This window comes from Fragaria vesca, linkage group LG7 (assembly GCF_000184155.1).
Source record: "Fragaria vesca subsp. vesca linkage group LG7, FraVesHawaii_1.0, whole genome shotgun sequence".
In the NCBI taxonomy this organism is placed as follows: domain Eukaryota; kingdom Viridiplantae; phylum Streptophyta; class Magnoliopsida; order Rosales; family Rosaceae; genus Fragaria; species Fragaria vesca.
Window position 1 is genome coordinate 12,116,859 of NC_020497.1, and position 13,879 is coordinate 12,130,737.

A 13,879-nucleotide genomic window follows, 5' to 3' on the forward strand; every position below is an offset into this window, starting at 1 on the left:
AGTACTGGTCCTTCATTCCCTTGTCATTGGGTGAATGTGCCATTCATAATATTTATGCCAAAGTCAAGTCCTACAACAACAGAACAGACGTTCCAAAGTGTCGGTGCTTATAATCCGGTGGGAATTTTTTCATTCGAATCCAAAAATAATAGTTTGGTCATTGGAACTTGGTTGATGGGAGATGGGAGATGCACCATCGTAGGGTTGGATGACAATGGGAGCTTTCTCATACCTTCAGGGTCCTCCCCTTATAACTTTGTTTCGATCAGGCATAAGATCAAAAGTGATGAGAAATCTGTCCGCAGAGCATTGATGGACACGGTATCCTTTCTTCGTTGCATAACGGTCTTGTCGGAGATCGTGGAGGTTTAAGGATGAGGCCAGCAGCCTTGCAAGCAGATGTGGGGCGTTGAGTTTTGGTGCGCCGCCCTCTATCTTTGAAACGTCAAGCGCTTCGTTTTCCATGAGCGCGAGAGATTTGGCAAACGAGGGAGTTACAACATCAATGAACTTGGTAGGTGAGATTGTGAGGGTTGGATTGCAAGAAGGGAGGCCCGAGGAGCTACAGATGCAGCTTTTTGGTCCTAGGGTTTTCTAGGGTTTGGGTGCCGCAGCCGGGAGCTCTTAGGTTGTTTTCCATCTATTATTTAGCAATGAAAAGAAAAAATACAATGGAGGGCATAAACCTGAGTACCTGACCAGAAAAAGAAACCTTTACACACAAACATAAACAACATTCAAATAGAACGTAAAAAAAACCCAAAAAACAAAAACAAAATCAACGGTGGTAACGACATTATCGGTAAAGAGTAAAGAATAGTATCCAATGAAGCCAAATCACGAGCAGAGTTGTGAGCCAAGAAATTTGGAAGTAAATTCACCAAATTGCACCATCATGCGTAGACACGAGGGACTTTTCCTTATTTATGAAGTGCCACCTTGATCAGTCTCTCAAAATTATTGTAAGATGATCCTCCAATATCAGTAGCTTCTATTGCTTTCTTCTTCCATTCCCTTGCCGTTTGCCTCATCTTCATGCATTTCTCCCCTTCTAGCATTTCCTTAACAAGTGCTTCAATCTCGTCACGCTTAACATCCTTGTTCACCTCCATACCAATTCCCCAATCAGTACACAGGAAGCGGCAATTCGTAAGCTGATCTCCACGGAAAGGCCAGCAAAGTACAGGCACACCCTCTGATATAGTTTCAATAGTAGAATTCCAACCACCATGTGTTAGAAAAACCCCAACTGATGGATGTGCTAGCACTTGCTCCTGTGGACACCAACTTGTTACGTAACCCCTATCCTTAATCTCCTCAAAAAAATCTTGGAGTAAAACCACCGAATCACCTTTTACAACATCAGGCCTGACAATCCACAAAAAATGGTGCTTGCTATTTGCAAGCCCCCATGCAAGTTCTATCAGATGTTGGTCTGTCATCACAGCTATGCTCCCATAATTCACATACACAACCGAATCTTGTTTCTGTTTGTCAAGCCATTCAAGGCATTTTGCGTCTTCTTTCCATAAGCCTGAGCTTAGTGACTTGACCAATTTGCTTTCGGGCACATGCCTACCAAGCAGAGCAAGTGGACCTATTGTGTAAATATCGGGGAACATGACTGAGAGTTCTTCTAACACTTGACGCTCAAATTCGTCAAACGTGTTTAGGATGATTGCAGAGGATTTTAAGCAGTTCTGTGCTTCAGATCCCACGTAGTCGAACATTATATCGTTGACATTAGTGACTCTGATGAAGCTAGGGATGTCCTTGAGCCTCATATTCTTCATGCCCGGAATCCAATCAATTGGCTTATCGAGTGTACCATCTTGCATGAAACTTTCATCTGATCAAAATGTAAGGCAAAAATGTTTAGTTGATGTTGATGTTTTACGTGTAAATATCATAGTAACTAAATTTGGACAACCAAGACAGTTAGTTACCATTCATACTCCCAATTTAGTTTTTAGTCGTAAAATTTATATTTTATAACACATGTACATGTAAAGAAGGATAATATGAGAGGTTTCATTGAAAGCCAAGAGTAAGGAGCAAACCTTAAGTACCACTGAACAAAATATAAGTTTTATCTCTGGCCAACCTTACATAGAGAAGATCTACTAAAGTAATATGAAATTGTCGTTTAACTAGATTTTAGAATTTATAAAATTGATAGTGTTATGTGTGTGTGTGTGTGTGTGTATATATATATCTTTTTCACCATCCCAAATTCCCTATATGTCAATAGTCAGGTTATCTGAAAGAAATGAAGTACCTTTGAATGGAACAATGCCTCTTTTGACGAATTCGCTGTACTGAAGGTACCCCATGAAGCCACAAGCAGAAGTCGTCCAAAACTGAACCACAGGAATCCCTAGTTCCTTAGCAGCTTCCCTCCCAAATCCCATGATACCATCACAAACTATACAAGTAATATGTGGCACTTGAAACGAGGAATTGAGTTTAGTCACCAGCTCCTTAAAAGGGCCTAGACATGTTTTCCTGATGGAGTAGCAAAGAGATGGAACATCTTGGGTTGCATCTTCATCTGAAGGTGGCAGTCCATCCGGTATGATAGCGAATTGGAAGTCCGGTAGTCCCTCGATGGAGTCGGAGCCTCTGGACCGGATTAAACGCTGGTGATTGAACTCGGTGTTGACAAAGGTTATGTGGAATCCCTTGGAGTACAGAAGCTTGGCTAATTGCATCATGGGGTTAACATGGCCTTGTGCCGGGAAAGGAACACAAACTGCATGGAGTTCTTTGGCTCTTAGTTGTGTTGAACCCATCTTAATTAATTTAGAAATATGAATAGTAGCTAGCTAGACAATTCTTGCTTTTATAGAACATTTCTCCTGCGATACAAAAAAACAAAAAACAAAAAAAACAAATGAATCAAGAAACATTGCAAGCTTAATTTTGGTTGCTGGTTATGTTTATCTTAATTTCCCAACTACTCTCCATTGATATTGTAATATTTCATGATAATTAGAAGACAAAATGCACCCCGGATGTTTTTACCGAGACCTATAATATGCATAGTTGCCTATTTTACTATAGGTGTCTTACGATACAAGTTAAAGACGTTTATAACGCTGATAGAATCCCGTTAATTATAAACAATCAAGTAAACGAAGTGAAAGTTGTTTTCAGTAGCTCAATTCGAATTACAAATGAAATAAAATTGTTAATGTATTCTTGAAGATCTCAACCTAACTCGATCCGAGTGGCTTTGAGGCAAAGGCTATGAACCATTCACATATCTATCGAGGATGTACACTATGGAATTATGAATCAATGTAGACTTGATTGATACAAAGCTTAATTTTTCATGATGTGACTCCACAAATAATTGATCGTCTTGCCAAAAACAATCAATCTAGTACGTTTCTGCTAATAAAGTCGTCAATTCTTGCAGGTCCAAGTTTTACGTAGTTGGAAGTTGGAACTAATTGAATCTAAATGACTATAGTGAATAAATATGTAGATGTTTATTACTAACTTGATTGAGTGGGTGTATTACTAACTTACTAACGTAACCGAGGAAGCTTGCTACCTCACTCAATCAAAGAAGTAAAATAAAAAGTGATGAAGCAAAGACGAACAGGGGATTTGTAACTAGGGATATACCTTACTCCTAATTCAAAGCACTAGATCTTAATTTACATGCAATTTATTAAGAAGGTAGTGGCCATACCCAAGTCTTATCAAGACGCCAAGACTCAGTCACAAAAGTTTATTTTCATGATATTCCTACTCTAGATCAAGGACCGTAGGAGCTCAAGTAACTCAACTGAGGCCTGCACACCATGCTCCAGTGATCTCTAATTCCTCCAGCAGTAACAATTGATCATAGGTTCTACTATCCTATCTTAGCCACACCAGAAATAGGTTCTTCTGTTTTTTGCACACCGCATATAATCAAAGAAAGGAAAACAATAAAGATGCAATGAGAGAAGATGCATAGAATCAATGAAGAGCGAGACCCAAAATGTTAAGGACAACAATGAACTAAATAATGTATCATTCGAGTGGGCAATATTATAAATATTAGATGTAAATGGCAACAATTTTATTTTTATTTTTTTGATAGGAAGTAGAATTTATCAAGAGAAAGAAAGAATGAACAGAGTTTAGAAAACGAACGAAGAGAATGTACAGAGCAGTACAAAAGAAAAACAAAGCGAACAACAACAAACAACGACAAACTAACCAACTTTATCAAACAACCTAATAAGCAACAAGTTCAAAAGATGTAACAATATTCCTTGCAAAATTGATCTTATTGTGTTCTTCGCGAGTTTTAAGCCAAACAGAAGAAAAGTATGGGTATTCTTTCTCCAAAAAATTTCAATCGTTAGGAAAGAAATAATGCGTGAGTTCAAGGAGAAACAATGATACCTCCACTTATGAACCTGCTGGGGAGTTGTCATGGAGTTCAAAAGGTGATACTAGAAGGTTGGTAACCTTCATCCTTCATATGCTTTATTAACCTTCGGATCTCAGCATATATGTTTTCAATATGTGGATGCATCTCATCATGAACAACAAACACATGAACCTGACTCTTCAACTCAATCCAGCTGCACCCAGGCTCCTTACTCACCCCACGAAGATTCATCATCCTCCTTACCTGCTCTACATCTTCCCGCCTGCCCAAAGAAGTATATATGCTTGCCAACAACACATATGTAGATGATTCCGATGTTCCTAACTCAATAAGCTTCTCTCCGGCATAAGCTCCCAATTCATAATTCCGATAGTTACGACAAGCACTTAATAAAATACGCCATAAATAAATCCCATGATCAATAGTTGCTGACTCTATAAAGTGTTTGGCTTCATCTAACCTCCCAGCGCGGCTCAGAACATCAACCATGCAAGCATAATGCTCCACTCTTGGGGCTATGCCAAATTCATCATACATCATCTTGAAATAAATCCATCCTCTCTCAACGAATCCCATATGGCTGCAAGCGGAGAGCACATTCACAAATGTAACGTAATCTGGCTTCGTTTCCCCCAATCGCATCTCCTCAAAGAGATCTAAGGCCTCTGTCCCTCGCCCATTTTGAGAAAGGCCAGAGATTATTCCATTCCAAGCGACTACATCCCTCACTGGCATCCTCCTAAATACAAGATTCCCATCTTCTAAATTCCCACACTTTGCATACATGGTGGAAAGAGCACTTCCAATTGGAACTTCAAGACTGAATCCATACTTGATTGTACGGGCATGAATTTGCTTTCCTTGTTCAAAAGAACTCAGGTTCGAGCATGCTTTCAAAACACTGGCCATGGTAAGTTTATTAGGCATGATTCCCTCCTTATGCATTCTGCAATACAAACCCAAAGCAGCTTCATACTCCCCGTTTTGTACATACCCTCCAATCATAGAAGTCCATAGAACAACATCGGGTTCTTTTATATACTCAAACCCATTACGAGCATCAGCAACTCTACCACATTTTGCATACATGTCAACCAAAGCAGACATTATGTATACCTGCCCTTCAAATCCCATCTTCAACAAAAAACTATGCACTTGTTGTCCTTCTCTAAGAGCACCAATGTCACCACAAGCATTGATGACCCCAACAAACGTATACTGGCTCGGCATTATCCCAGAAAAATGCATGTCTCTAAACAAGTCCAAAGCCTTATGGGAGTCCCCACTCTGCCCAAAACCACATATCATAGCAGACCAAGTGATCGAATTCTTATCACCAGACAGCTCAAAAGTCCTAAGCGCATCATCCAAACTCCCACATTTCCCATACATTGTAACAAGCGCATTCCCAACAGACACAAAACTCATCAGCCCATTTTTCACCGCAACACAATGAATCTGCTTCCCCGTATCAACAAACTCACGAACAGCCAACGCACTCACAACACTAGTCAAAACAAACTCATTCTCCCCCTCATTCTCCTCACTCCTCCTCATCAACCTGAAAACCTCCACCGCCTCGCCAGCCATGCGCTGCATTGCGTACCCCGAAATCATAGTAGCCCACGAAACGGAATTCCTCTCAGACATTCTATCAAACACCTTACGTGCATCACCCACAAGCCCCATTTTACAGTACATGTTAACCAAACAACTCCCAACAAAGACGTCGAAAGATCTCACATCTTTGATCACAACAGCATGCACATGCCGTCCACCTAAAACATCAGACGCTTCAGACGAGGCAGCGGTGAAGACTCCGGCGAAAGTGTGGGAGTTGGGGGAGGTGTTTTCCGCCCTCATTCGTCGAAAGAGGCGCATCACAAGAGAAGAGTGTTGGTGGTGATGAGAGCAGGCATTGATGAGGTTGTTGAATGAGACAACGTCCTTGTTGGGCGTGGCCTCGAAGATGAGATGTGCGGTGGGGAAGTCTCCGCATTTGAGGTAGAAGCTGACGAGGGTGTTGGAGACGTGGAGGGAAGAAGAGGACCCGGTTTTGGTGATGTGGGCGTGGACAGCTTTGCCGTGTCGGAGGTCTTTTTGACGGCTGTAGTGGAGGAGTGTTGTGATTGAGGAGCGGAAGAGAGAAGGAAGAGATGAAAGATTCATCAACAGAGCAAGAGCGGGATTTGTTAGACATTAAATTCTTCTTCTTCTTGGCCTTTCAACTGTCTGGTCTTGTTTCTAAGCATGCTAGTTTTCAAGTGTCGGGTTTAGGATTGTAATGTTTGGGAAATTACTCTTTTTTGGTAGGGTTTAGGGTTTATGGTGACAACACTACTCGTGCAAACATTCCATTTAGGTAGGTCTAAGGTCTCTACAATCGTTGATTCTATGATATGAATGGATTGCAAGAATGGTTTCATGTTGAAGTTGAGGAGAATGAAGGTGGGGTTTTTCCTAATGTTGTTTGACATTTTGTATCAGACTGTCCTAATCTTTCCTGTTGTTATGGGACTGCCCAGAATTGCTATGGGGGGTTCCGTCAAAGTTAAAATCACTCATCGTCATGAACAGTAAAAGCTTGAAGGCAAAGAGCATGCAGAATCTGAACAAAGGTGTCCGAAGACTTGACTTTGAGTTCTTGACTGTGATGAAGAATGTGAAGAAGTAGATTGGTTTTCGGAGGGCATGTTGCCCAGCACTCTCGATTATCCTATGATCCGCTTCCACCGTCTGAAGTGTCAGACCATTGATAAGGCCAAATGGTTTGGCCATTTCAACTCTCTTCATACCTTGGAGATCAGCAACTGTTCTGCACTCCATTGCTTGCCAGATTGTGGACTACCCTTGTCTCTTGCTCATCTATTTATCCATGGATGTCCTTTGCTTGAGAAACGGTGCCAAAGAGACAGGTGAAGCTTGGCCCAAGATTGCTCACATCTCTAGGATATTGATCGATTGGCATACCATATGACATGCCATGCATGTCTGGCAGGTATCTCTCTTTCATCAATAACTTCAATGTACTCATTGTTGATTCAAGGGTTAAATCCGTTGTTTCCTCTCTTGGATCTTTTTCTTCGTTAACATGCCAACAGTATTGTCATCGAACTAGGAATCCCAATCTCTGGTCCCAAAAAAGCTCAACTGAAGCTGAAAATTAGCATAAGATCAACAAGAAACTCATTATCAGCTTTAACAGTTAAAAGTCGTAATCTTTTTCATTGAAACAGGGATTTGGGGTATGTTAGAATTTTCTACAAAATGTTTGAGCCCAAGTCTACAGTAGAATGTCTTGAATTTTCTCATTGAAAAGATTATAATCTGGAGATAACGTGGAACTATGTAATTACAGATTAAGTCCACTCAATCGTTGATATCTTTATTAATCTCGAATTTACTTCAACTTTTGGATTCTGGTTCTTCAGTGTCGAGCAAGTACTGATGTTTTATGTTTCTGTTGCCACTATGATTACACCCTAGAGGCTATGAAGTTTACAACTATATGCAGTTGCTGCCACTAAATGTATGTCAACTAAAGGAGGGTTAACTGATAAAAGCTTCTTCTTCTGGGGGCCAGACATGGAAAGAGCAGAAAGAAAGTTCCCAGTTTTGTATTGATCATTAGTAACAGAGTTCTATTGATACTAGGCTACTTGGCTCTGATGATTGGCTATATACAGACATACCCATGTCACTTATATTTTCTTGTATAAAAACTGAGATGGTCTTAGAACTCATGTGCTTTTCTGAAATTTCTATTTACTTTTTCAATGCTAGTCATATATTGAGTCTATGCATCTGTACTGGATTTCAGTGACGGGAGCTAAGCATGGTCTTATTACTGATCAACTGGAAAACATCTTGAATTTCGATTGTTTCAACAGAAATATTGATGTCTGATCGGCATTAAGATCTTAGTGGCTTATTAGTTTACCGTACAAGGGTACCAAGTCATCGAGCCTATTATAAATTGTTAATCTCAAGTTAAATTTTCTCTGATCCTTTCCTATATTTTCAACTATTGAATTATGCAGGGCAGGAAGACAGGGTTATACCAATAGTTGCTTCAAATGTAGTTATTTGTTCAGATTCACGGCTCATGGTTAGTATCATTCGTTCTTAATGAGTTTGTGATTCATGAATATGGCCCTTAGTTTTCGGACATTGTCAGACCAACACACATGATTCATTACTCAAGAGCATCACATCAAGCTAATCTAGACGTCTGAAAATAAAACAAAAACCTGAGTATATGAACAATTAAATAAAAAAATTGGGTATGCAATGACTGCACACGTCTTTCATATATATTTCGAATAAAAGCAGTATTTGACAGAAAAAAACTAAGGTAAAGGATCAAGATAGAAGGATTTACTTTGATATCTGGAGCACATACAATAATATCCCATATATACAAAAGGATTCAACTGTAAATTGCACATTTCAGTTGATTGTAATTTGATTGTGTTTTTCATTTTGAAAATTAGGAGTTGCCAATGTTTTTTCCTCAAAAATTGATTTGTTAAGAAAACAAAAGTAAACAGAGTTCCTCAAGAAAGAATGGAAGAATAGTGTATGAACCTGCAGATGAACTTGTCAAAAACTTCATAAAGTGGCAGAGGAAGGTTGGTATCCTTCATCCTTCATATGCTTGATTAACTTTCGGATTTCAACACCTATATTCTCAATCCGAGGATGCATCACATCACCAGCAACAAACACATGAACCTGACTCTTCAGCTCAATCCAGCTACAACCAGGCTTCTTACTCACCCCTCGAAGATTCATCATCTTCCTTACCCGCTCCACATCTTCCCGCCTACCCATGGAAGTATAGATGCTTGACAATAGCACATAAGCCTGTGATTCTAGTGAACCTAACTCCATTAGCTTCTCTCCAGCATATGCTCCCAATTCATAATTCCGATAGTTCCGACAAGCACTTAATAAAATACGCCATAAACAGATGCCATGATCAATAGTTGCGGACTCTATGAAATCTTTGGCTTCATATAATTTCCCAGCACGGCTCAGGACATCAACCATGCAAGCATAATGCTCCACCCTTGGGGCAATGCCAAATTCATTAGACATCATCTGGAAATAAATCCATCCTCTCTCCACAGATCCCATATGGCTGCAAGCAGAGAGAACATTCACAAATGTAACGGAATCCGGCTCATTACCCCCCAATCGCATCTCCTCAAAGAGCTCTAGAGCCTCATTACCCTGCCCATTTTGTGAGAGCCCAGATATCATTGCATTCCAAGAAACTACATCTCTCATAGGCATTCTCCTAAACACCAACTTCCCATCTTCCAAATTCCCACACTTTGCATACATAGTAAAAAGAGCATTTCCGATGGGAAATTCAAGACCGAATCCATATTTAATGGTACAGGCATGGACTTGCTTTCCTTGTTCACAAGTACATAGGCTTGAACACGCTTTTAGGATACTAGCTGTTGTAAGCTCATTGGGCAAAAATCCTTCCCTCAGCATTTTACAGCATAAACTCAAAGCAGCTTCATTTACCCCGTTTTCTACATACCCTCCAATCATAGAACTCCAAAGAACAATATCAGGTTCTTTTACACAATCAAACCCCTTCCGAGCATCACTAATGCTACCACATTTACCGTACATGTCAACCAAAGCTGACATTATATATATTTGGAATTCGTATCCCAACTTGATCATGTAACCATGCACTTGTTGCCCTTGTTCAAGAGCACCAATGTCACTACACGCACTGATGACCCCACCAAACGCAAACTCCGTCGGCATTACCCCAGAAAAATGCATGTCTGAAAACAAGTCCAAACCCTTTTGCGAATCCCCACTCTGCGCAAAACCAGATATCATCGCTGACCATGTGATAGAATTCTTATCGCCACACATCTCAAAAGTCCTAAGCGCATCATCTAAACTCCCACATTTCGAATACATTGTAACAAGCGCATTCCCAACCGAAACAAAACTCGTCAGCCCATTTTTCACCGCAACACAATGAACTTGCTTACCCCTATCAACAAGCTCAGGAATCATCAAGCCGCTAAGAACCGCAGTCACAACAAACTCATTCTCTTCTTCCCTCTCCTCACTCCTCCGCATCAGCACAAAAACCTCCAACGCATCCCCACCCAACTGATGCATTGCATACCCCGAAATCATAGTAGCCCAAGTAACCGAATTCCTCTCACGCATTTCATCGAACACCTTACGTGCATCCCTTACAAAACCCATTTTACAATACATGTTAACAAGCGAACTCCCAACAAAGACGCCGAAGCAGCTCACAGCCTTCACAGCAAGTCCATGAACCTGCCGCCCACCCAGGATGTCATTTACATACGGAGCAGCATTGAAAACACCAGCGAAACTATGTGTGTCAGATAAGGTGTTGTCGCGGCGCATGCGTCGAAAGAGCTCCAAGACAAGTGAGGAGTGTTGGTGGTGGTGAGAGTAGGCATTGATGAGGGTGTTGAATGAGACGACGTCTCTGTGAGGTATGGTTTCGAAAACGAGGCGGGCTGTGAGGAAGTCTCCGGACTTGACGTAGAGGTTGATGAGGGCATTGGCGATGTAGAGGCAAGAGGAGGAATCGGTTGTGATGATGTGAGCGTGGAGAGGTTTGGCTGCTTGGAGGTGCTTTAGACGAGTGTAGTGCTGGAGAGTGGAGAACAAGGAGGAGCGGTAACGACTCATAAAGAGTGTGAGCTTGATGTCCCTATGAGTAATCTGTACCAGGATGACATGGGGGAAATGATGGAACCTATGTGGGCTAATTGGTCCTAAAGCGGGAGAGACAATGATCGACAGGAGGCTGCAATGGCAGAAGGTGCTAGAGAATGAGAATGCAGCCTTAACAAATGTCTTTGATATAAGCATGCATTAGACTGACGCCAAGGGCCGTAGCCAGCACTTCCCAGGAGGCAGCGTAGCCAAATCACCCCTGACTTGGGCCAAACAGACAGGAGGAGGGCAGTTAATGTTGGGACCAACCTCTTCCTGGAGAGTCAGGAAGGTCAGGGATCCCCGACACCACCGAGACTTGTAGAAGAAAATATCCGGGAGGCAGGCCAGAAGAAGATTGGAAGCAATATTTAAATAAATAAATCAAAATATGCAGGTGCTATTGGCCAAAGACACATGGGCGCTTGCTTTGAAGAGAGAAGTCGGGTCATTTTCTAAGGCAATCATGGACAAAGTAAGGTTCAGCACGATGAAATATTTGATGCCAAGCCGGGGTGGGTGATCCATTCCAGCACCTAGACAACTTCAGTTCATAGACAAGCATGAAAGAGTACACAGATTCGGTTTTATGTACCATGTTTCAAGGGACACTCTCCGGTGAAGCTCTAAACTGGTTCTACGAACCCCTGATTAACTTGATGGAGTCATTCAAACAGCTAGTGGATAGATTCGTGAAGCGGTTTGTGTTATAGACAGATGGGGGAAACACCACATAACTGTTTAAAATCCAGTAGGGAGACGATGAGAGTCTGAAGTCGTTTGTCAACCGTTGGTAGTCGACTAACACAAGAGTGTAATATTTCATCAATATAAGAGTTGAAGAGATGGCTTTTAAGCAGGGCCTCAGGCAATGGAAATTCTTGTACACAGTAAAACTAGAAGACCTAGGGGCTATGATGATTGATGAACTCCACGCCCGGGCTGATCATGACACATTTATGAGCATATTGTACACAAAAAAGAAGATCCTTGAAGGAAAGGTACTGTCTCCAATGCATTCCCAATGAGAGAGCGACATTGGATGGCTGAGCGAGAAAATGCGTATAATAACTCTGTAATTGTATGAACGTGCTCATAATACTTGCTCATAATACTGCAACCTTAAATATCTAGATCAAAGTATTCCAAATTTGGTTGGATTGGTTATTTGGTAATACACATGTGAAACCACTTTGAAACACTTACGTGTGATGCAGTTCGACATGATGTAATCACGATGACGAGTGATGAAAAATTTTGACTGAAAATTGTTTTGGTTATATACGTATGCGTGTGAAACAGTTTTCAAGTTTATACATGTGAGATACACTAAATTTGGCAAACGTAATAGTGATTTGAGAAAAAATTGTGTGAAAGAATGTTAGATGGTACACATGTAATAACTTTATGATTTATCTTTGATGAGGTGCAGTTCAACATAGTAGATTAACTGGATCGAGTAAAACTACAGTAGCTGCTAGAAGAATGTGAGCTGCAATAATATTCAAAAAAGTTGTACCAAAAAAGAAATCAGCATTCAGTCTCATTTTCTTCAATTTCTTGCTCTCTGTTATTATGTTTAAGGGAAAATTCTCACTAGCCTTAATTCTGAAGATTTTTTTCCCACTAATAAAATAAGATTCTCAAATTGCCATCAACCCAAAGGTGTTATTCCCACTAACAAAGTTTTCAGGTTTTTTAATATTTTTGTTGTCTAAAATACCCCCATCTCTCAACACCTCTTATCTCTCACATTCAAACTTTCAGATCTAAATCCTCTCTGGTTCAGATCTCTTTCTCTCTTTTCTCTCTCTCCTCCCTCTAATCTGAAAGCTTGGATCTCGTCGGCGACAACATCCAACAGAAAACACTACCCTACCTCTCAACGACGGCATCCTCCAATCTTCTCTCTCTCCTTGCTTCACTATTGCCTACACCGGCGTCGGATTCTTCAACCCAAACTTGGAAATCGTCTGTAGATAAGCCAGTCGGCAAGGCAGAGGTTGGTGTTAGAGTTCGCGTCCTGGTCTGTGGACCTCTTAAGCTCCGGTCCGGCGACATTGGTCGTACTCGGGTCCCGGTCGAGTTTCGATTTGGGTCTAGATGCTCTGGGTTTGAAGAGAGGGAAGTCGTGTTGTCTTCTTCGTCCATTTTGTTTGGATTTCTCCATCACCATCTGCACCTATTTCTGCTCATCCACAACGACCATTCACAGAGAGAGAGATTGGATCTGATTTTATTAATAATAATAATTGGCAGGCTGTGATGATGGGGAAGAGGAAGAGGAGGTTGGTATTTATGTATTATACAGTACTACAGTAGAGGAGAGTGGGAGAAGACGAGGAGGAGGGGGATTTGCTCATTGTTGAATTTTTGCTCTGTGAGGAGGGTGGAGGAGGGGCCTCACCTTTGCATTCCCATACGCCATTCTAGACTTGGACTCCCCCATTCATTTCTTTTTCATTCTTTCCTTTTACTTATATTTTTTATGGTCCCAAGATGGGTCAGGTAGTACTTTCAACTCAGTCTCTAAATAATAAAATATGCTCTAGGTACTACATTAGATTGAATTCGAAGATCATTGGATGGCGTTGGAAAACATGGGTGGGCGACCACGATCGGAAAACTAGATAGACTAGTAGACCCTCCTATGTCCAGTAGACCCTCTTACTGCCCCTAGTAGACCCTCCTATTGCCCACCTACTGACCCTCTATTGTCCTCAATAGACCCCACCTACTGCCCCT

General features: G+C 41.2%; 3 protein-coding genes across 3 annotated transcripts; all 3 read right to left on the reverse strand.

Moving 5' to 3' along the window:
* Positions 1-920: 920 nt before the first annotated feature.
* On the reverse strand, positions 921-2,792 carry LOC101300109 (UDP-glycosyltransferase 85A2-like). The gene is made up of 2 exons (XM_004308611.1): positions 2,279-2,792; positions 921-1,849 (listed from the first exon to the last, which is right to left on the reverse strand). The coding sequence occupies exons 1-2, from the start codon at positions 2,790-2,792 to the stop codon at positions 921-923; spliced, it is 1,443 nt and encodes a 480-aa protein (XP_004308659.1).
* Positions 2,793-4,441: 1,649 nt separating this feature from the next.
* LOC101300404 (pentatricopeptide repeat-containing protein At2g33680-like) lies at positions 4,442-6,562 on the reverse strand. The gene has a single exon (XM_004308612.1). It carries the CDS (start codon positions 6,560-6,562, stop codon positions 4,442-4,444), a length of 2,121 nt encoding a protein of 706 aa, XP_004308660.1.
* Positions 6,563-9,004: 2,442 nt separating this feature from the next.
* Positions 9,005-13,562, reverse strand: LOC101300681 (pentatricopeptide repeat-containing protein At2g33680-like). The gene is made up of 2 exons (XM_004308613.1): positions 13,542-13,562; positions 9,005-11,140 (listed from the first exon to the last, which is right to left on the reverse strand). Exons 1-2 carry the CDS (start codon positions 13,560-13,562, stop codon positions 9,005-9,007), a joined length of 2,157 nt encoding a protein of 718 aa, XP_004308661.1.
* Positions 13,563-13,879: the final 317 nt, after the last annotated feature.